The sequence below is a fragment of the Scyliorhinus torazame genome, chromosome 5 (genome assembly GCF_047496885.1).
Source record: "Scyliorhinus torazame isolate Kashiwa2021f chromosome 5, sScyTor2.1, whole genome shotgun sequence".
Classification (NCBI taxonomy): domain Eukaryota; kingdom Metazoa; phylum Chordata; class Chondrichthyes; order Carcharhiniformes; family Scyliorhinidae; genus Scyliorhinus; species Scyliorhinus torazame.
In genome coordinates this window covers 285574985-285596722 of record NC_092711.1, presented here as the reverse complement: position 1 = coordinate 285596722, position 21738 = coordinate 285574985, and the positions used below count along the sequence as shown (strand labels likewise).

Here is a 21738-nt window from a genome sequence, read left to right as displayed (position 1 = left end):
TGGGGGCGAAACCCACGCAAACGCGGGGAGAATGTGCAAACTCCACACGGACAGTGACCCAGAGCCGGGATCAAACCTGGGACCTCGGTGCCATGAGGCAGCAGTGCTAACCACTGCGCCACCGTGCTGCCCTTCCTCTCTTGCTAATTTTCTTCCCTCTCTTCGCCATCTACAGAACAGCCATTGAGCTTCAAAGTGAATCCGTCTTTTGAAGTATTTAGTGTTGTTTGGGAAGTATGGGCTGCTATATACATGCAACTCTACCAGGCCTCTCCCACACCTGATTATTCTTCTGGCCCTTGCTAACTTGGATACTGGTTAGAAACTACTGCTACCTTGACATGTAGCCCCCAAAACTGAGAACTTGACAGACAAATTTTGGATTGTTGAGAGACTGCTCCGAAGGCTTAAATGATTCAAATGTTCATTTTAGTATTCATCTTTCTATTTTTTAGTATTCACATTTCCCCTTGTATTGTTATGAAATGGTTCTGTACTATTGATGGACAGTTTTCCCTCGAGGATTCCTGGCATAGCACTGATTGCACAAGGCGTAGTTCATTTAGAGAAATCTGATCTAAATATAGCGACTGATTTTCTTTTGCCGCCTTGTTTCCATGGCAGAAATCATCAAGGAAAGGAAATCCAGAGAACTGAATAGCGAATTAAGTTACAGTAATGATATACAATGCTGGGTATTGTAACTGTGAAAATTCTAACAATAATGTTTCAAGACCTATTGTTTGGCCAGTGTCACAGTCTGGAACATCACGGGTGGCAAGGACAAGCTGAATAGTTATACTACCAATGTTAATTAATTTGGGATGGCATAGGATGTGGGCTGCAGCTTAAATGTGACTGTCTCACACAGAGCGACATAAAGGTGGCTGTTGTAGGAAATGTTACACTTTTTTTTTAGAAATATTTTTATTCAAATTGTTACATATTTTCAACAAAGCCCCCCCGCCTTACAGAAAAAAGAAAAAGCAAAAACACATAAATAAACATCTTACAACTACATCATGAATTCCCCCAAAATACAAACCCCCCCATTAAGCAATAATAAACACAGTAGAAAGCACAAAGTACCCCCCCTGGGTTGTTGCTGCTGACCACCTCCTAACGCTCCGCTAGAAAGTCTAGGAACGGTTGCCACCGCCTGAAGAACCCTTGCACAGACCCTCTCAAAGCAAACTTTACCCTCTCCAGTTTAATGAACCCTGCCATGTCGCTGATCCAGGCATCCACACTCGGGGGGGCCTCGCATCCTTCCACTGTAGCAGAATCCTCCGCCGGGCTACCAAGGACGCAAAGGCCAGAATACCGGCCTCTTTCGCCTCCTGCACTCCCGGCTTGTCCGATACCCCAAACAGTGCTAACCCCCAGCTCGGCTTAACCCGGTGTTCACCACCTTAGACACCGTCCTCGCAATACCCCTCCAGAACCCATCCAGCGCCGGGCACGCCCAGAACATATGGGTATGATTTGCTAGTCTCCCCGAGCACCTCCCACACCTGTCTTCCACCCCAAAGAACCTGCTCAGCCTCACCCCTGTCATATGCACTCTGTGAAGAACCTTAAATTGTATCAGGCTAAGCCTGGCGCAAGAGGGGGAAGAATTAACCCTACCCAGGACGTCCGCCCACGTACCCTCATCGATCTCCTCCCCAAGCACCTCCTCCCATTTACCCTTTAGCTCCTCCACCAAGGTCTCCTCCTCCTCCTGCATCTCCTGGTACATCGCCGAGACCCTGCCCTCTCCAACCCACACCCCCGAGAGCACTCTATCCTGGATCCTGAGTGCTGGAAGCAGCGGGAACTCCCTCACCTGCCGTCTTACAAACGCCCTTACCTGCATGTACCTGGAGGCATTTCCGGGGGGGAAGCCCAAATTTTTCCTCCAGGCTCACAAACGTCCCATCTAAAAACAGGTCCCCCATCCTTCTAATTCCTGCCCTGTGCCAGCTCAGGAATCCTCCATCCATTCTCCCCGAGACGAACCGATGGTTCTCCCGGATCGGGGACCAAACTGAAGCCTCGACCTCACCCCTGTGGCGCCTCCACTGCCCCCAAATTTTCAAAGTCGCCACCACCACTGGACCCGTGGTGTACCTAGTCGGCGGGAGCGGCAGCGGTGCTGTCACCAGCGCTCCCAGACTCGTGCCCACACAGGACGCCATCTCCAGCCACTTACACGCGCCCCCTCCCCCTCCATTACCCACTTGCGTATCATCGCCACATTGGCAGCCCAGTAATACCCACATAGATCAGGTAATGCTAACCCTCCTCTGTCCCTACTCCGCTCCAGAAACACCCTTCTCACCCTCGGGGTCTTTTTCGCCCACACGAATCCCATGATGCTCCTACTGACCCGTTTAAAAAAGGCCTTGGGGATCAGGATGGGGAGGCACTGGAATATAAAAAGGAACCTCGGAAGCACTGTCATCTTCACCGACTGTACCCTACACGCCAAGGAGAGTGGCAGCATATCCCACCTTTTAAACTCCTCCTCCATCTGCTCCACCAGCCTCGTCAAGTTGAGCTTGTGTAGGACCCCAGCTCCTGGTCACCTGGATCCCCAGGTACCGAAAACTCCTTTCCGCCCTCTTCAGCGGAAGCTCGTCTATCCCCCTTCCCTGGTCCCCTGGGTGTACCACGAAGAGCTCACTCTTCCCCACGTTGAGCTTATACCCGGAAAAGTCCCCAAACTCCCTGAGGATCCGCATCACGTCCGGCATCCCCCCCCACTGGGTCCGCCACATACAGTAACAGGTCGTCGGCATACAATGAAACCCGGTGTCATCGCTCCCCCCCGGGACCAGCCCCCTCCACTTCCAGGACTGGACTACCTTAGAGCCATAGCCAAAGGCTCAATTGCCAATGCAAATAGCAAGGGGGATAGGGGCACCCCTGCCTCGTACCCCGATACAGCCAAAAGTATTCTGACCATCTCCGATTCGTGGCCACGCTCGCCACCGGGGCTTCGTAAAGTCGCCTAACCCAACTATTGAACCCCTCCCCAAACCCAAACCTCCTCAACTCTTCCCAGAGGTACCCCCACTCCACCCTATCGAAGGCCTTCTCCGTGTCCATCGCCGACACTATCTCCGCCTCCCCCTTCACTGCAGGCATCATGATTACGTTAAGAAGCCTCTGCACATTGGTATTCAGCTGCCTTCCCTTAACAAAATCCGTCTGGTCCTCGTGAATCACCCCCTGGACACAGTCCTCAATTCTGGTAGCCAACACCTTCGCTAACAGCTTTGCGTCCACATTGAGGAGAGAGATTGGCCTATACGACCCACACTGTAATGGGTCCTTGTCCCGCTTCAAGATCAGTGCCCTGGACATCGTCGGGGGTAGGACCTCCCCCTCCCTTGCCTCATTGAAAGTCCTCACTAATAGAGGGCCCAGCAGGTCCATGCACTTCCAGTAAAATTCCACCGGGAACCCACCTGGCCCCGGTGCCTTCCCCGCCTGCATACTACCCAGCCCCTTAGTCAGCTCCTCCAGCCCTACCGGTGACCCAAGCCCAGCCACCTGCTCCTCCTCCACCCTCGGGAACCTCAGTCGATCCAAAAATCGACGCATCCCCCCCCCTCCTCCGTCGGGGGCTCAGACCTATACAGCCCCTCATAAAAGTCTCTCAAAACCCCATTTATTCCCACCGCACTCCGCACCGTTTTCCCCCCTTTATCCCTAACTCCCCCAATCTCCCTCGCTGCCTCCCGCTTCCGAAGCTGGTGTGCCAACATCCGGCTAGCCTTCTCCCCGTACTCTTGCACCGCCCCTTGCGCTTTCCTCCACTGAACCTCTGCCTTCTTGGTGGTCAACAGGTCGAATTCGGCCTGGAGGCTTCGTCGCTCCTTGAGTAGTCTCTCCTCGGGGACCTCTGCATATCTCCTATCCACCCTTAAAATCTCCCCCACCAATCTCTCCCTCTCTCTCCTCTCCTCCTCCTTGAGGGCCCAAGTGGAGATTAGCTCACCCCTAATTACTGCCTTCAGCACCTCCCAGACCACCCCCACCTGCACCGCCCCATTATCGTTAGCCTCTAGATAGCTTTCAATGCACCCCGGATCCTCCCCCCATTATCAAGCACCCTGCCTCCAGGTCCGGAATCCGGCCCAACATGCGCCGCATAAATCCGGCATCATCCCAATTCGGGGCATATACATTCACTAATACCACCCGCACCCCCTGCAGCTTACCACTCACCATCTCATACCCCCCCCCCCACCCTGCTGATTAGCCATCCCCTTTTCTAGGCCAGCCACGTGCCCGCGCCTCCCGCACTCTCCATTCCCCCAGCAGCAGACCCCCGCCCCAACTCTCTCCGAGCTCCAGCTCACCTTTGGCCAATGCAGCAGCAACCCAGTCTCCCCCCCCCCCCCCCACCCACCCCAGCTAGGTCACCCCCTAGCTGCGTTGCTCCCCCCATAGCACTCCCGTAAGTCAGCTGACTCCTGCTGACCCCGGCCACTCACGCCACTCCATTGCCCCCCCAGTGTGGTAGTCTCTCTCTCTTCCCCCCCCCCTCCTGTCCGCCAGCGGTCGCTCCTCTCCAACACCCCCCCCCCCCCCCCCCCCCCCCCCCCCCCCGGCCCTGCCCCCTTCCTTCCCTAGCGCGGGAAAAAGCCCGCGCTTTCCATCAGACCGGCCCCGCCCTCTCTGGCGCAGCTCCCTTTTGTGGCCTAATCACAGCTCCCCACCTCGGGCCTCCCATCTCCCCTCCCCACAACGGGGCCCCATCCTTCCAACCACCGACGCCCACACTCTCACAAAACCCACACTTGGAACCATTTCACCCTACCCCTCCCAGCACGGGCAGCACAGTAGCATTGTGGGTAGCACAATTGCTTCACAGCACCAGGGTCCCAGGTTTGATTCCGGCTTGGGTCTCTTTTCTGTGCGGAGTCTGCACATCCTCCCCGTGTGTGCGTGGGTTTCCTCCGGGTGCTCCGGTTTCCTCCCACAGTCCAAAGATGTGCAGGTTGGGTGGATTGGCCATGGTAAATTGCCCTTGGTGTCCAAATTGCCCTTTTGGGTGGGGTTTACTGGGTTATGGGGATAGGGTGGAGGTGTTGACCTTGGGTAGGGCGCTCTTTCTAAGAGCCGGTGCAGACTCGATGGGCCGATTGGCCTCCTTCTGCACTGTAACTTCTATGAAAAGCACCCAAGGAAACAATACAGAACAGAATAGAACAGCCCCCAAAGCACAGTAACCACAGTAGCCCCCCGGGACCTCCCCTCACAACCGACCCTCAGTCCGTGTACAACGTTTCGGCCTGAATAAAGGTCCACGCCTCCTCCGGCGTCTCAAAGTAATGGTGCCGGTCCTTAAACGTGTCCCACAGTTGCGCTGGCTGCAGCACCCCGAATTTCACCCCCTTCCGATGCAGAACCACCTTAGCCCGATTGTACCCGGCCCTTTTCTTGGCCACCTCCGCGCTCCAGTCCTGGTATATACAGACCTCTGCATTCTCCCACCTGCTGCTCCGCTCCTTTTTTGCCCATCTCAGGACACACTCCCTGTCCACCAAGCGGTGGAACCGCACCAAAACCGCCTGCGGCGGCTCGTAGACTTGGGCCTCCTCGCCAGGACTCGGTGGGCCCCATCCAGCTCCAGGGGCCTCGGGAAGGCACCCGCGCCCATCAACGTGTTCAGCATCGTGACCACATACTCCAGCATCCGACCCCTCCACTCCCTCCGAGAGACCCAGAATCCGCAGATTCTTCCTCCTCGACCGATTCTCCATGTCCTCGAACTTCTCCTGCCATTTCTTATGCTGCGCCTCCACCTTCACCGCCAGGCCCAATATCTCATCCTCATTCTCCGAGGCCTTCTGCCGCACCTCCCGGATCGCCGCCCCTTGGACCTTCTGGGTCTCGACCAGCTTGTCGATCGAAGCCTTCATCGGCTCCAGCAGCTCTGCTTTCAATTCCGTGAAGCAGCGCTTGAGAAACTCCTGCTGCTTTTGCGACCACTGCGCCCACGCTGCCTGGTCTCCACCCGCCGCCATCTTGGCTTTCCTCCCTCGCACTTTCCGCTGCACCAGAATTACATTTTTCACCACTCCACTCCTGGTCCAATCCATACAGTGCCAGGGAAATCGTACTGTCACCTTCGCACACTGGGAACCGTCGAACAAATGCTGCTGGGGCCCTTCAAATGAGCCCAAAAGTCCGTTTCTGGCGGGAGCTGCCGAATGTGTGACTTAGCTCAGCATAGCCACAACCGGAAGCAGGAAATGTCACACCTTAATACCATGTTCATCTACCATGCTTGGGTCAGATATAATATAGTCAGATTCAAGATATCCTCTGCCATCCCCTTAGAAACATCGTCACTCTCTGGCAAGAAGCCTTATCCAAAGGCATACAATTTCTACTTTGATTTCTCATATTATCTATCCTGTAGGACGTGGTGCAGTGGTTAGCACGGCTGCTTCACGCCGCTGAGGACCCGGGTTCGACCTTGGCCCGGGTCGCCGCCTGTGTGGAGTTTGCACATTCTCCCTGTGTCTGCGTGGATCGCGCCCCTACTACCCAAAAAGATGTTCAAGGTAGGTGAATTGGCCACGCTAAATTGTGCCTTAATTGGATACTCTAAATTTATTATTATTTTTTAAAAATAAATTAAGTACCCAATTATTTTTTCCAACTAAGGGGCATAATTCATCGAAGGTGGCAGGGCAGTTTGAGAGTTGTGAATAAGACATTTCAAGATGCAGGCCTTTATAGATGGAAGCATGGAGTAGGATGGAAGCATGGAGTAGGATGGAAGCATGGAGTAGGATGGAAGCATGGAGTAGGATGGAAGCATGGAGTAGGATGGAAGCATGGAGTAGGATGGAAGCATGGAGTAGGAAAGCAAGGAAGTTATGAACCTTTTTAAAGCATTGGTTCTGCTGCAACTGGATTACTTTGTAAAGTTAAATCCACCAGTCAGCTCTCCCCATCAAAGGGGAAAGCAACCTAAGGTCATCTGGGACTATGGCGACTTTACTTTGTTCAATTCTGGGCACCGCACCTTAGGAAGGATATGAAGGCATTGGGAGAGAGTGTCGCATAGGTTTACAATGATGGTGCCAGAGATGAGGGACAAAAGTTACATGGATCGATTGGAGAGGCTGGAGTTATTCTCCTTGGAGAAGTGGAGGCTGAGAGGAGAGTTGATGGAGGTGTTCAAAACCATGAGGAATCTGGACAGAGTTCATAGAGTGAAACTGTTTCCATTGACAAGGGGTGAGAACCAGAGGTCACCAATTTAAGGTGATTGTAAGTAACCAAAGGCGACATGAGGAAAAGCGTTTTTGCACAGTAACTGGTTAAGATCTGGAATGCACTGCCTGAGAGTGTGGTGGAGGCAGATTCAATTGTAGCTTTCAAGAGGGAATTGGATGAGTACCTAGAGTGAGAATCTGAAGGGCCATGGGGAAAAGGCAGCTGAGTTGCTCCTGCAGAGAGCTGACATGGCTATGAAGGGCAGAATGACCCCTTCCATGCTGTAATTATTCTACGATTCAATGAAGCCCCTTCCTCATTTTAGAACAACTTCTTCCCTTTTAACTCGCTGTCAAGGTCTGATTGTGCAGCCAATTACTTATAACGGTCACAGTTGCCATGGATGAATGAGGTCCCCTCCTAAAAATGATCATTTACAAAAAATGATATTTCAAAATCATCTGCAATCTGCCTATAATCTGTAAAGAATTCAGTCCATGCTGAAGTAACAGTAGGTTTCCAATGCAGCCACCATACATCCTGATGTGAGAAGGAATTTCAAAAACAGTTTATCTAACTCTGTGATAATGAAACAAAAGTGCCACTTTACTAATGTTACTTCCTTGTTACTTCCTTAGTGTGGGGTGGACTTAGCCCAAAGCTGTTTTCATCTCCCCTCATGTTCAGTTCAGTGCTTGAGAACTGTATTGTTAAAAATAAATTTAGAGTACCCAATTCATTTTTTGCAATTAAGGGGCAATTTAGCATGGCCAATCTACCTAGCCTGCACGTCTTTGGGTTGTGGGGGCGAAACCCACGCAAACACGGGGAGAATATGCAAACTCCACACGGACAGTGACGCAGAGCTGGGATCGAACCTGGGACCTCTGCGCCATGAGGCAACGGGGCTAACCCACTGCGCCACCGTGCTGCCCTGCTTGAGAACTGAGTTGGTGCTGCTCCATTTACACAGTATCGTGTCATTTATTTCACACTTTGATTTTCCTTTCTCTGAAGGTGCTGTTACTGAGTACCATTCCCAGTTGTCAGGTCTGAACCTGGTCACTAGTTGCTGACAAGCTACTTAATCATGGAGACCATCACAGTTGAGCTCGATCCGATCCTTGCGTCACATTTGAACCCGTGTGTTCCAGTGGGATCACTGGATCAGGAGTAGAATCATTGACTGATTTCTCAAAAACCTGATTGTTGAGCTGCTGAGGCTAGCTTTCATGCTCCTACTGACACCTTGACTGGTCACTGAGCCGAGACCAGAAATCAAACTTGGACCTCCCTGTGATGTACATAGCAGCTCCGTACTTGGAAAATCTTTTACCAGACCAGCCATTGAGTGAGCGTGTGCTGCATTCTACAAGTGAAACAGATTGTTTGATTGAGTGCACACAGGCAGTACTCCATAATTTCTAGTGGCCTTCTGGTGAGTTCTGAAGCACCTTGGTGTCTGGAACAGAGTGTGCATCTTCAGAGCAACACAATTGAGGAAGCCTGAGATGGATGATAGCAAAATTGGAAAAAAAAAATTGATTCATCAATGGGCAGCATTTATTGCCCATCCTATTTTCCTTTTTTAATAAATCTGGAGTACCCAATTATTTTTTCTCCAATTAAGGGGCAATTTGGTGTGGACAATCCACCTACCCTGCACATCTTTGGGTTGTGGGGGCGAAACCCACGCAAACACTGGCAGAATGTGCAAACTCCACACTGACAGTGACCCAGAGCCGGGATCGAACCTGGGACCTTGCCGCCGTGAGAAAGCAATGCTAACCACTGCGCCATCGTGCTGCCCGTCAACCACATTGATATAGATTTGGAGTTACATGTACGCTAGACAAAGTATGGATGACAGATTTCCTTCCCTAAAGGACGTTAGTGAATCAGATGCATCTTTACGACAATCAGCAATGGCGATTATTAGACATTTATTTCCATACCTTCTGCCATTCTGGGGACCCAGGTCTCCAGAGCAATACCTTGGGTCTCTGGATTATTATGTCCAGCAACAATACCACTATGCCATTGCCTTCCAAGTGTTTTTACATCTTGTAGCCAAGCTGTTGTTATGCACAGAATTGGATTTGGTTGGAGGTTCACCACAGCTAAAGATTGGATTGTCAAAATATGTTGCTAACAGCTACTAGCAGCTTGGAAGCAAAGTACCATGGTTCTCATTCCCCTCCCCAGTTAGTGATAGTGTAGACAGCCATTAATTTAATAAGATCCACCAACCATTTGCAAAGGAATGAAAGCAGCCAGAAGAGAACCGACCTCCACCAACAGAGCTGATGATGCCTCAATTTGGTTCATAGGTGAGCACGCCTGATCAAAGGCTTTTCAGATGGTAGAATGTAGTGTAACATGTAAAGGTGAGAGGTGCATTTGTCAGAGGTGACAAATTGAGAAAAACCAAAGGAACGCGCCATGGCCTGTTAGCGCAGGAACCCAGCAAAATTGGAAAAGGTACAAGACCCAGTGAGGTGAATCAGGAGTTAGTTGTTGGATGTTCCAAACTTTGGTTTAAAACCTTTGCAAGGATGTGCACACTAAGAAAGATGCAGTTTCATTGGGCTGGATTCTTCCACCCCGCCTGCCCCACGGACGCCACGGATGAGACGCTGACAATGGAAAAGTCCAATGGGCGGGATTCTCCGGTCACCGGACAAACAAGGCCAGAGAATCCCGCCCATTGCTTTGAGGCCATGGAAAAGAAAAGGTACTGAAGCAACGAAGTAACCTATCAATTTAGAATTCATGGGAAATAGGCAGAATTGAACCGTTTTCTTTTAAAGCCGCAAGAATCTAAGCAGCGATCAGACTGATCCAAAATGAGCTTCGCACGTTTGATGAACATGATTAAATAAAATCATACTGTTAAAATGGAATTTAAAAAAACAATAGTCTCGTTGAAGTTAGCTTCACATACTGCATGTTCCAGCTCTGAGCTCTGAATAAAATAACTGAATTGGGTCAAGTAAGCATCAATATTATTTTTACCAGGAGAGAGTTGCAAAATCTTCTAGATTTATTGAACCTTTGTGATCTTTCGTTAGTTTTGGAGGTAAATAGGACCTTAACGTGATAGATGTTGTTGTTGGGATCACTAACTCATTTGCTCACACGTAGTTTTCATCAAGAGCTCCTATAGACATGAACATGATGCATCTTTACATGTCAATTCTCAGATGCATTTGTGTCTGACATTGTTGTTTATTTTTGACTGCCGTATCTGCTTAAAAGCTTATCCTGGACTACAATCAGGATGTTACAAACTGTTCTGGTGAATCCTGTCATGATATGCAGACACACACACACACAATGATATACAGACAAGCAGCTAATGGACACAGAAAACAGGACATGACCAATAAGCAGGCAGGACACTCAGGGGTGGGATCGGACTATAAAAGACACGAGGCACTGACACTCCGCCTCTTTCCACTGATGTACATCTAGAGAGTCAGTCAAGGGTGTTGTTACAATCTCACACCTCCACCACGTGGCTCAGAGCTAGTCTGGTTCAGTCAGACAGAGTAACCACACTTAAGTTAGCAGAGAGTCGAACTCACAGAGAACTGTGCTATTAGTTCAATAAACCTGATTGAACTAACTTCAAGGCTTGGAGTATCGTTCTGATCTAAGCTGCATCCAATTGCAGCCAGTGTTATACCAGTGTACCTAACATGACCAATCCCTTACAGGCTTACTGTTATACATCCCTGCTGGTGAAGCATCATGTGCTTTGTAATGTCATCAGTGAGTATTTGCGTGGGCTTCAGTTCCCCAACTTTCTGTAAGAGCAACATCCCTAAATAAAACCTTTCATCCTGTTTGTGAGAATCCACAGTATGGGCACCTCCATACCTTTTCCCTTTGCGGATAAAAAAGAAAAGTGCCGACGAGGATTGAGGCAAGAAAATGGAATTGCTGAACAAAATCGGTGGGGACGGCATCGAGAGCGGAGAAGATTCTCTGGGACCGGATTCTCTCTCGCGTCGAGTGAAGCATGCTCCTCCTGCTGACGGCTTTTAAAGAAAAAATTGACGACAACTGGGTGTAAAGATGAACGACAGTTCGAAAACTTACTTGCCGTTGATGGGGTGTAGTCTGGGTTGCAGAGACCACACACCTGACAAAGCTAAATGGATTGAAGTCGCTGTGGAAGTTATCACATCTATGGAGCTAATAATGGAAGAAGCTTCACAGATAGGGGCTGGAGTGAAGGTCCACAAATGGATACAACAACAAACAAGGCATCAAGGTCACCGATGTACATAGATTTCACACTCAGCGGGGAAATGCTGGAGTAGAGAAAAGAAGTGCAAGAACTGTGACAAAAAGGGCCATATTGCCAGGGCATGTTGGCTTCAGAAAACTTCACCTACACAAAGGATGATCAAGAAAAAAAATAAGACCTAAACACGCTAGTCCTGTCTATAAATTAGTAGACAAAGTTCAAGACCACTCGGAAGATGACAACCTGAGTAACTACAGGAGCTGAAACTAGGCGCCTTGTTGGTGGGATGCAGGGGCATCAACAATATTTCTGGGCATCTCCAAAACTTGACTGGCATCAAATTCAAATTGAAGTGGATACTGCCGCAACTGTATCATTAACACCAGAGACAATTTATAATCAAAATTTGAAGCCCCTGCCTTTAAAATTGTCAAATGTGATCCTACAGAGGGCAGCACGGTGGCGCATGGTTATCATTGCTGCCTCACGGCGCCGAGGTCCCAGGTTCGATCCCGGCTCTGGGTCACTGTCCGTGTGGAGTTTGCACATTCCCCTCGTGTTTGCGTGGGTATCGCCCCCACAACCCAAAGATGTGCAGGGTAGGTTGATTGGCCACACTAAATTGCCCCTTAATTGGAAAAATGAATTGAGTACTCTAAATTTATAAAAACAAAAAATGTGATCCTACAGACGTCTGCAGAAGTGGATGTACCATTAAAAGGATGCATTATAAGGGCAGCACAATGGCGTAGCGGCTATCACTGCTGCCTCACAGCGCTGAGGACCCGGATTCGATCCCGGCCCCAGGTCACTGGCCGTGTGGAGTTTGCAAATTCTTCCCATATCTGCATGGGACTTATCCCCACACCCAAAGGTGTGCAGGGTAGGTGGATTAGCTATGCTAAATTTCCCCTTAATTGGGGGGAAAAAAGAATAGGGTCTCTAAATTTATTTTTTAAAAGGATTCATTACGGTGAGGTGGAAGTTGACTGCAGAGCTGCCTCTTCATGTTGTCCGAGGAAAGTTTTCTGCTTTATTTGGTAGAGCATGGCTGACAAAACTTAAACTCAACTGGGAGCAATGAATCAACTCGCGAGTCCAAGAACAACCTACAACAACTCCAAAGAAATATAAGAAGTTGTTTGAAGATTCACAAGGCGAAGTACAATAAGAGATCAAGCCAAAACAGTACACCAAAATGTCTCCAAGCCAGAACTGTACCATACACCATCAGGACAATAGTTGACGAGGAACTGGAAAGACTAGTCCAAACAGGAGTCATGAACCAGTTGGGCAACTCCAATAGTTCATGTACTGAAACACGATGTTTCATTGAGAAAATGTGGAGATTATAAAACCACAATTAACCCAATATTGTGCATAGATCACTATCCACTGCCACAGATTGAAAACTTGCTGAACTTTCTGGAGGACAGAAATTCAGTAGAATTAAATTATCACAGGCATATTTACAAATAAATGTGGCTGCAAAATCACAACTGTCACTCACTATCGTCTATCATTACAGAAGACTGCCTGTTGGAATAACATCTGCTGCTGCTCTTTTTCAGAGGTGCATGGAACAATTTCTGAGTGGGCTAAATGGGGTGCAATGTTATTTTGATTACATTCTCATCACCAGTTTGAGTGAGTGGAACTTGGAAGCTACTCTGAAATGTCTACAAAATCATAATCTGAGTTAAAAAGTAAAAGTAAGACATTTTCAAGACATCCACATTGATAAAGGTGACTTAAACAAGGAGCTGAACAAGATGACAGCAATCCTAGCACCATGTCCTCAAAATGTGACACAATTGAGATTCTTTTTAGGATTTTTCCCATAAATTTAGAGTATCCAATTTGGTTTTTTCCCAATCAAGGGGCAATTTAGCATGGCTAATTCACCAACTTTGCACATCTTTTTTGGGTTGTGGGAGATGAGACCCATGCAGACATGGGTAGAAAGCTCAAACTCCACACGGACTGGGACCCGGGGCTGGGGTAGATCTTTTTCGGATTGATCAATTATATGGTAAATTTGTGCCTGCAACCTGATTGAAGCCTTTACACACTTTGTTATATACCAAACCGGTATGGCACTGGATGGAAGAATGGGAAAGTGCATACAGTGAGGTAAAAGATGTCTAAATGAAGTCTTGAGCTATTGGTTCACTACAATCTCAAGCTGAAGTTACAGCTTGCTTGTGATGTGTCACCCTTTGGGATTGGTGCAATTGTCTAGCACATAATGCTTTCAGGAGAGGAATCACCAGTAGCATTTGCATCGCTAATTCTTACTGGCACTGAAACAAATTTGCTCAGCTCGAAAAAGAGGCTTTGTCCATCATTTTCTGGGTAAAAAGTTTGCGCCACGACCTTTATGGAGGGCAGCATGGTAGCACTGAGGGTAGCACTGTTACTTCACAGCTCCAGGATCCCAGGTTCGATTCCCGGCTTGGGTCACTGTCTGTGTGGAGTCTGCACGTTCTCCCCGTGTCTACGTGGGTTTCCTCCAGGTGCTCCGGTTTCCTACCACAATTCCCGAAGACGTGCTATTAGGTGAATTGGACATTCTGAATTCTCCCTCTTGTGTACCTGAGCAGGCGCCGGAATGTGGCGACTTGGGGATTTTCACAGTAACTTCATACAGTGTGAATTTGATTATTGTATTATTATTTACTCTTGGCAGATCGACATTTGACGACAATCTATGGGGGCTGTAAAGGTATTCCTTCTTGAGAAGCTAGTAGGTTACAAAGATAGTCTTTTACATTGTCTGCACACATGTATGATATCCAACATCATAATTCAGAGCAACAGGCAAATGCTGATGCTTTGTCAAGATTGCCGTTACAAGCCAAACAAGAACCTGAACATTTTTGTCAACATCCTGTAATCCTCAAAGGTGGATAATGTACCTGAGACTTTATCTCCAGTACAGAGGTGTAAAATGACCTATCCATTTGATGAGGAAGGTGGTGGATTTGGTCCAGAAAAGAACTATGTCAGAAGTTCTTCATAAAAATGCAGATCTCACGCCCAACATCATGTGAAGACTTGCGTTAACAAGATTTGGTGCACCAGAACAGGTCGTAAGTGACAATGGTACCCAGTTCACTTAAGTAGTTTGATGATTGGTATATCAGAGTCAGTTCCATACCACCCTGCAACAAATGGGTTGGCCAAATGTTTTGTTCAATCATTAAAAATATTCTATCAAGGCATCGAAGGACCAAGATACATTTAGCAAGATGAGTAACCAAATTCTTAATGTCTTACTGCACACGCAACAACAGAGCAATGCTGCTGTTCAGGAAGAAACTGCAAACACCTTTTGATTTGTTACCATTGTTGCTAACTTTTGGTTGGTTCAATTGGCTCTGTTTTATAACCTTTGCTCCAGAGTCGCCAGGTATCTTTATGATACTGCCACGAGGTTCAAGTTCAAGTAATGATCAACAACTCAACACACCAATTAGTAAGATCAAATCAGTGCAAGTGAGGGCAATTGTGAGGCAACAGGTGAGGGAATTTCCGCAGCTCCCGGCGCAAGAGATCCAGGACAGAGTGATTTCAGGGGCATGGGTGGGTGATGGCAGGGTGTCAGATATATATGGGGAAATGAGAGACGAGGGGGAGACGATGGTGGAGGAGCTGAAGGGAAAATGGGAGGAGGAGCTGGGGGAAGAGATAGAGGAGGGGCTGTGGGCAGATGCCCTAAGTAGGGTAAATTCTTCGTCCTCGTGTGCCAGGCTCAGCCTGATACAATTCAAGATTCTACACAGGGCGCATATGACTGGAGCAAGGCTGAGTAGATTTTTTGGAGTGGAGGATAGGTGGGAGAGATGCGCGGGAAGCCCGGCGAACCACGCCCACATGTTCTGGTCATGTCCGGTATTGCATGAAAGGTGGTGGGGGTCCGGGTCGAACCAGGCTGGGAGTTGGCTATATTTGGGGTTGCAGATGAGCCGGGAGTGCAGGAGGTGAGAGAGGCCGATGTTTTGGCCTTTGCGTCCCTAGTAGCCCGGCGAAGGATTCTACTTATGTGGAAAGAAGCTAAACCCCCGGGCGTGGAGGCCTGGATAAAGGACATGGCAGGGTTCATAAAATTGGAGCGGATAAAGTACGCACTAAGAGGTTCGGCTCAAGGGTTCACCAGGCGGTGGCAATCGTTCCTCAACTATCTCGCAGAGCGATAAGGGAAAATAGGAAAGGGAGCAGCAGCAACCCGGGGGGGGGGCTCATTTGGATCCTCAGGGGTTTTATGTGTGTGTTTATATATTAGTTATTTATATAAGATTTTACGAAGTTACTATTTTAGTTACTATTTCTGTTGTTTCTTATTTTGTTGTTGGCAGTTGCCGTTAGTTAGCATATTATTTATTTAAAAAACGATCAATGTATATATTATTACAAAGTTGTAAAATGGGAAATCTTTGTTTTTGTTTGATCGAAAAACTCTAATAAAAAATATATATTTTTTTAAAAGTAAGATCAAAACACATTTATTATACACAGTAAATCACTACTCATGCATAAACTCTACTTTCTAGGCTATTTCTATCACTAACAGGCCTATACTTAGCTTCGGACTGGCCCACCAGGTCAGGGGAACAAATGGCTTTTCGTTCAGGTCCTGAGTCTGCGGGATTCAAAAGCTGGTATGGACTGGTAGCTAGGAGCGCCTATCTCGTAGCGAGCGTTGACTTGAGACTTACTTGCTTGGAGGCAACAAGACAGGTCACTGTCAAGGGTTGGTTCAAGTTGCTGAGTGACCCTGCCAAAGAAGAACGATTTGAACTTGGGGGCTTTACTTTATAGTCCCCAGGGGCTTCTGCTGGTTTCAGTGCTGTCTGGTTCCTTACAGGTTTCAATACACATGATTTCTGTATTTGCTAGTCTTTGCCTGTGTTGGCTGAATTTCCCTTCAGCCTTTGCGGTTCTCCATTTTAAGTCGGGAAGTGGCCAACTCGGGTGGCTACACCATCACCTGATACTTCAGAGATTGTCAAACAACAGCAAAATGCACGAATCACTAGAAGAGAATAAAACTCTAGAATTGCAAGTGTTCAGTCAAGAAGTGCGTGTGCTAGCCAGAAGCTGCTCAACCAATGAGAAAGGGGAACCTACTGTGGTCCGAGAAAAGACATGTCCAGTATCATACACCGTACAGATGAGTTTGGTGAAGTCATGCTGATCAGCTACTAGCTTTGTGAAGTGAAATCGCAGAAACTTCTCTTGACTTATTTCCCTTGGACAATGTAGATGATATTTTGGAGCAGAGGCCAGACGCAGAGCCAAGTTCAGGTTCTGTTTCTGAGGACTTCGAGGAGTATTATGTATTAGACATCCCTGCTGGTGAAGCGTCATGTGATTTGTAGTGATGTCAGTCAGCATTGAGTGTTTCCATTAGGCTTCAGTTCTTCATCTTAGATTGTATGAGCAACATTCCTAATAAAACCTTTTAATTGTGTTTGTAAGATCCAGAGTGTGCACCCCTCCATACCTTTTCACTTTGCGGTGAACTCAAAATATAACACTTGCCTATCTCGCTCTCTTAGCTATCTCAAAAAACCTCAAGGGAAATTGTTGATATGTGGTACATGTTGCTGCCATAAACTAGAATATGTTAACTATAATATAATAAAACTAAAACAGGTGATTGTTTTCAGAAATGTTAGCATCATTGAACATATTTAGAGTTGAATCTTCACACCATTTGTCCCGATTACTTTGCTCCAATAGCGTCTACATTTGCAGTGTGCCACTTTGTATTACTTTGCGTTACTTGGTGATTTAATTACTTGTCTGTCAAATGAATGTTTGTCAAATCTCAAAAGATGTTGTCAATAAGACATTCAAACCAATACTTCAAGTTGTTTATATTTAAGTTGAATGACTTGACTCCCTTGCTTCAAACATGTAATTAAGATCAACCAGTGTTGCAACCATTGTATCAAAAATAAACTGCAGCGTGTTTTCTTTGAATGAAGACGGCTTTTAAACTCTTATGTCACAGGCATGAGGGATTTCAATTACATGGAAAGAGTAGAAAGGTTGTGACTGTTCCCCTGAAGCAATAAATAAGGAAAAGCTGTTTACGTTGACAAAGGGGTCATTACTGGAAGATGCAGATTTAAGGTAATTGGCAAAAAGAGTCAAAGAGGAGAGAATTTTTAAACCACAAGGCAGGATTTTCTGGCCCTTCCCACTGGTGAGACCTTCCAATCCCACCTCAGGCGGCCCCCTGAGGCAGGTTCCTCAGTGGTATGGCCGACGAGCAATGCAAATCGCCGTTGTCTTCGGCGGGAACGGAAGATCTCAGCAGCAGCCAATGGTGAGCCGTTTCTGCAACCGGGAAATACACTACATGGTAGGGCAAAAATACGAGTGATGGAGTTATGATCTGGGGAAGTAGAGACAATAAAGATAAAGGTGTATATTTAAAAGGGAAACGTTTACAGGGCTATGGAGGAAGAGCAAGAATGTGGAACTAATTGGAGAGCACTCTTCAAAAGTGATATGCTGTGCTGTAAGAGTCTATGATTCTAGTTTCTATTAGAGAATACCCTGCCAAATCTATCTCATTGTTACATTAAACCCAGTGCTTCCAACAATGATCAACTTCCAATGTACGTGTGTCAAGCCAGGGAGGCATAAAGAAAATGAAGCTGCTTTAACTTGGACACAAACTGACATCAGTTCAATAAAATAAAAAACATTCTTGGAGTTGCCGGTCCTCCGGGTTGTTGGGCCTCTGCTTTTCCTATATTCTAGTATTGATGTAAAATGCTCCGTATAAATAGTGAGTACCATTTTTTTCTTTATCGATTCATATGATGTGAACATTGCTGGCAAGTCCATTCATTCCTACTTGGCCTTGGAAAAGTAGGTGAACTACTGTCTTAAACTGATGCTGTCCTTTATGGAGAACCTGCTCCCATAGTGCTATTGGATAAGGAAATCCAAGATTTTGACTCAGCAATGTTGAAGCAACAGTGATAATATTTCCATGTCATGTGTAACTTGGAGGTGGCAACGATGATTTCTGACCAGCTCCTGCAGCCATAAAGTTTATATGATTGGCCCAGTTACTTTTCCAGTCAATGTTAACCCCTCCAAGATATTGATGATGGGGGATTCACTGATGGTAACGCCATTGAATCATCATAGAATTTACAGTGCAGAATGAGGCCATTCGGCCCATCTAGTCTGCACCGGCCTTGGAAAGAGCTCTCCGCTTCAGCCCACACTTCCAACCTATCCCCATGACCCAGTAATCCCACCTACCCTTTTTGGACACTGAGGGCAATTTAGCATGGCCATTCCACGTATCCTGCACATCTTTGGACTGTGAGAGGAACCCGGAGCACCCGGAGGAAACCCACGCATACACAGGGAGAACATGCAAACTCGGCACAGACAGTGACCCAAGTCGGGAATCGAACCTGGAGCTGTGAAGCAACTGTGCTAACCACTATGCTACCGAGCTGAATCTGATGCCCAGGTGTTTTGTCCAATTTTATTCTTAGTAAAGCTTTTTGTGGGTGGTTTGGTACAGCTGAGTGTCTTGCTTGCCATTGAGAGAGGAGTTTTGAGTGAGTCACATTGCTGTGGGTTTGGAGTCACATGTTTGCCAGACCAGATAAGGACATTAGTGAAACATGTGTTTATGTGAGGCGGCCTTGTGGCGCAGTGGGTAGCGTCCCTACCTCTAGGGCCAGAAACCTGGGTTCAAGTCCCACTCCAGGGCATGATGGTGAAGGAAGGTGCATTCATGATGTGACCAAACAGGCTGAGTTATCAGCCTGTAAATCCATTCCAATATTCCTAATTGCAGGTGATATGAGTGGGAGAATTCCTGGTCAATCCTTCTGGGAATGTAGCGGCAAACTAGTGCAGTACTTTGCCAAGTATAATTATGGACATTCCAATGAAAGTCCGTGGTCACCAATACCCTCTGAGATCATCGTTCCTGAAGGTGGTGGAGGAGATGTGGTCACCGTCATTGATACCAGTTTTTAATTCCAGATTTATTTAATTAATTTGTCAGGCTGGGATTTGAACTTGCATTTCCAAGTATTTAGTCAGGTTTCTGGATTACTTGTAAATGGGAATTGAATGGCTAATGAGCCATTTTTCATGAAAACAAATTTAGGAATCGCTTGTATGTCACGGTGCTTTTGCTATTTTGAATTTATTACTAGCGTAAAGGTTGAATTAATGGGTGTACCCATTGTTGACATGTTGTACAGATACGTTGAAAAAGTCATTTTATGAGGAGAATGTAAATTGACAAGACTCGTTAAAATTACCAGCAATTCTTGTTTGGATGAACCTGAACCGCGAGCTGAAGTTGGCTACATTGGCTAATGGTCCTGGTTAGTAAATATTTCTAATAAATTATGAAGGCCCACGGGCAGCACATGACACAGAGGTTAGCATTGCTGCCTACGGCACTGAGGACCTGGGTTCAAATCCCGGCCTTGAGTCACTGTCCGTGTGGGGTTTGCGCATTCTCCTCGTGTGTGTGGGTTTCACCCCACAACCCAAAGCCCAAAGATGTGCAGGTTAGGTGGATTGGCCACGCTAAATTACCCCTTAATCGGAAAAGAAATAATTGGGTACTCTAAATTTATTAAATAAAATTATGAAAGGCCACGACCTGAAACATTAATGCTGTTTCTCTCCACATATGCTGTCAGACCAGCTGAGCATTTCCAGCATTTTCTATTTATTTCAGATTTCCAGCGCCTGCAGTATTTTGCTTTTGTTCTAAAAGTAAATATTCATGTTTGATTAATACCTTATCTCTTTTTCAAAATTTACCTTTCGACTACAGTAAAGAAATAGCCGCTGACGAGGACTAGTTTGAAAGTGCCCAGAAAGAATCCGCAATTCACGAAGAAGCTCTCCGTACAGTGTGTAAGCCATGAGTGACCCCAGTCTTGAAGACGCAAGCTCAGCTGTGAATGAATTGTGTTGGGAGTGTGGTCAGACGCACATGGTGTTGGAGAACCACTTGTATGATTATCAGGAAGAAGTGGACGATGAACTAGTTTGTCACATTTGCCTCCAGCCCTTGCTGCAGCCTCTGGACACCCCGTGCAGCCATACGTTTTGCTTCAAGTGCCTGGAGAATTTCCTGCAAGAGCAGGATTTCTGCCCGATGGATCGGAAAAGGCTTCACTTCCAGCATTGTCGGAAATCCAGCCACCTGGTGCGGAACCTCCTTGATAAGCTGATTGTTTTCTGCCCTTTTCGATTGGATTGTGGGAAGGTGATGCAGCGCTGTGAGCTGGACCCTCATCTCCAGAATAGGTAAGTGGTGTGTGGTCCAGTTTCAATGGGGAGAAAAGTATATAATTCTAGGTATTTTGCCATTCCCTAGCTTACTAAAGCAAGAATTGGCACTGAAATTCAGAATCTGTGCCCCAAACAATCTGTAAAATATCAAATCCAATTGAGAAATGGGAAGCTAGTATTTTTTTTTTTTATAGTCCCATTTCATATCCTTGGGTCGTCCCAACGTGTTTAACTGCCAAAGTACTTTTCAAATACGTTAATGTAGGCCAACTGAACAGCAACTTGTGTTCATATGCAGTACAGAAATGGGATTCCTTGCCTAAATGTCATTCTCCCTCATTAAATTGCAACTCTTTGCTTAAACTTCTGATTTCTGCTCCCACTCCAATAATCTGCCCTTTGGCTTGGCATCCATTATCATCATATTGTTTGTCTGACATGCCTGATACAATTCCCGACAATAAAGGCAATAACTTCTCTTTCCGCCCTGTGAGTAGAGGTGCTGATGTTTTAAATATTAGGTCATAGCAAAGGAAGCTTGAGGCTTAGATTTTCTTTGCATTGAGTTAACAAATCTCAATCAGGGAAGCACTTAGTCACCACCTTTGTGGCTTAAGCTTCTGATTGCTGCTGTAGCATTCACTTGCGAATGAAAGGTGAGGGTTTATTATTATTATTTTTAATTTAAAGTACCCAATTAATTTTTTCCCAATTAAGGGCCAATATAGTGTGGCCAATCCACCTGCGCTGCACATCTTTAGGTTGTAGGGGTGGGACCCATGCAGACACTGGGACAATGTGCAAACTCCACACAAACAGTGACCCAGGGCTGGGATCGAACCCGGGTCCTCGGCTAACCACTGTGCCACCTTGCCGCCCGGTGAGGACTTAATATGACAGTATTGCCTGTAATGGTCAAATATGCTGTTAACACTTGACCAGCGACTTGT

General features: G+C 47.0%; 1 protein-coding gene across 7 annotated transcripts in view; it reads left to right on the top strand.

The window, feature by feature from the left end:
• The window catches only part of lnx2b (ligand of numb-protein X 2b), a 97722-nt gene that overhangs the window by 17596 nt on the left and 58388 nt on the right, over nt 1-21738 (top strand). For 5 of the 7 annotated variants that reach the window (XM_072505644.1, XM_072505645.1, XM_072505649.1 and 2 more), the window contains one exon: nt 20325-20803. In XM_072505644.1, the coding sequence (XP_072361745.1) occupies nt 20415-20803 (389 nt within the window). In that variant the 5' untranslated portion in view covers nt 20325-20414. Of the gene's footprint in view, nt 1-6421; nt 6567-19843; nt 19864-20324; nt 20804-21738 lie in introns of those variants that run through there. The other 2 variants (XM_072505647.1, XM_072505648.1) reach the window with 2 other exon arrangements.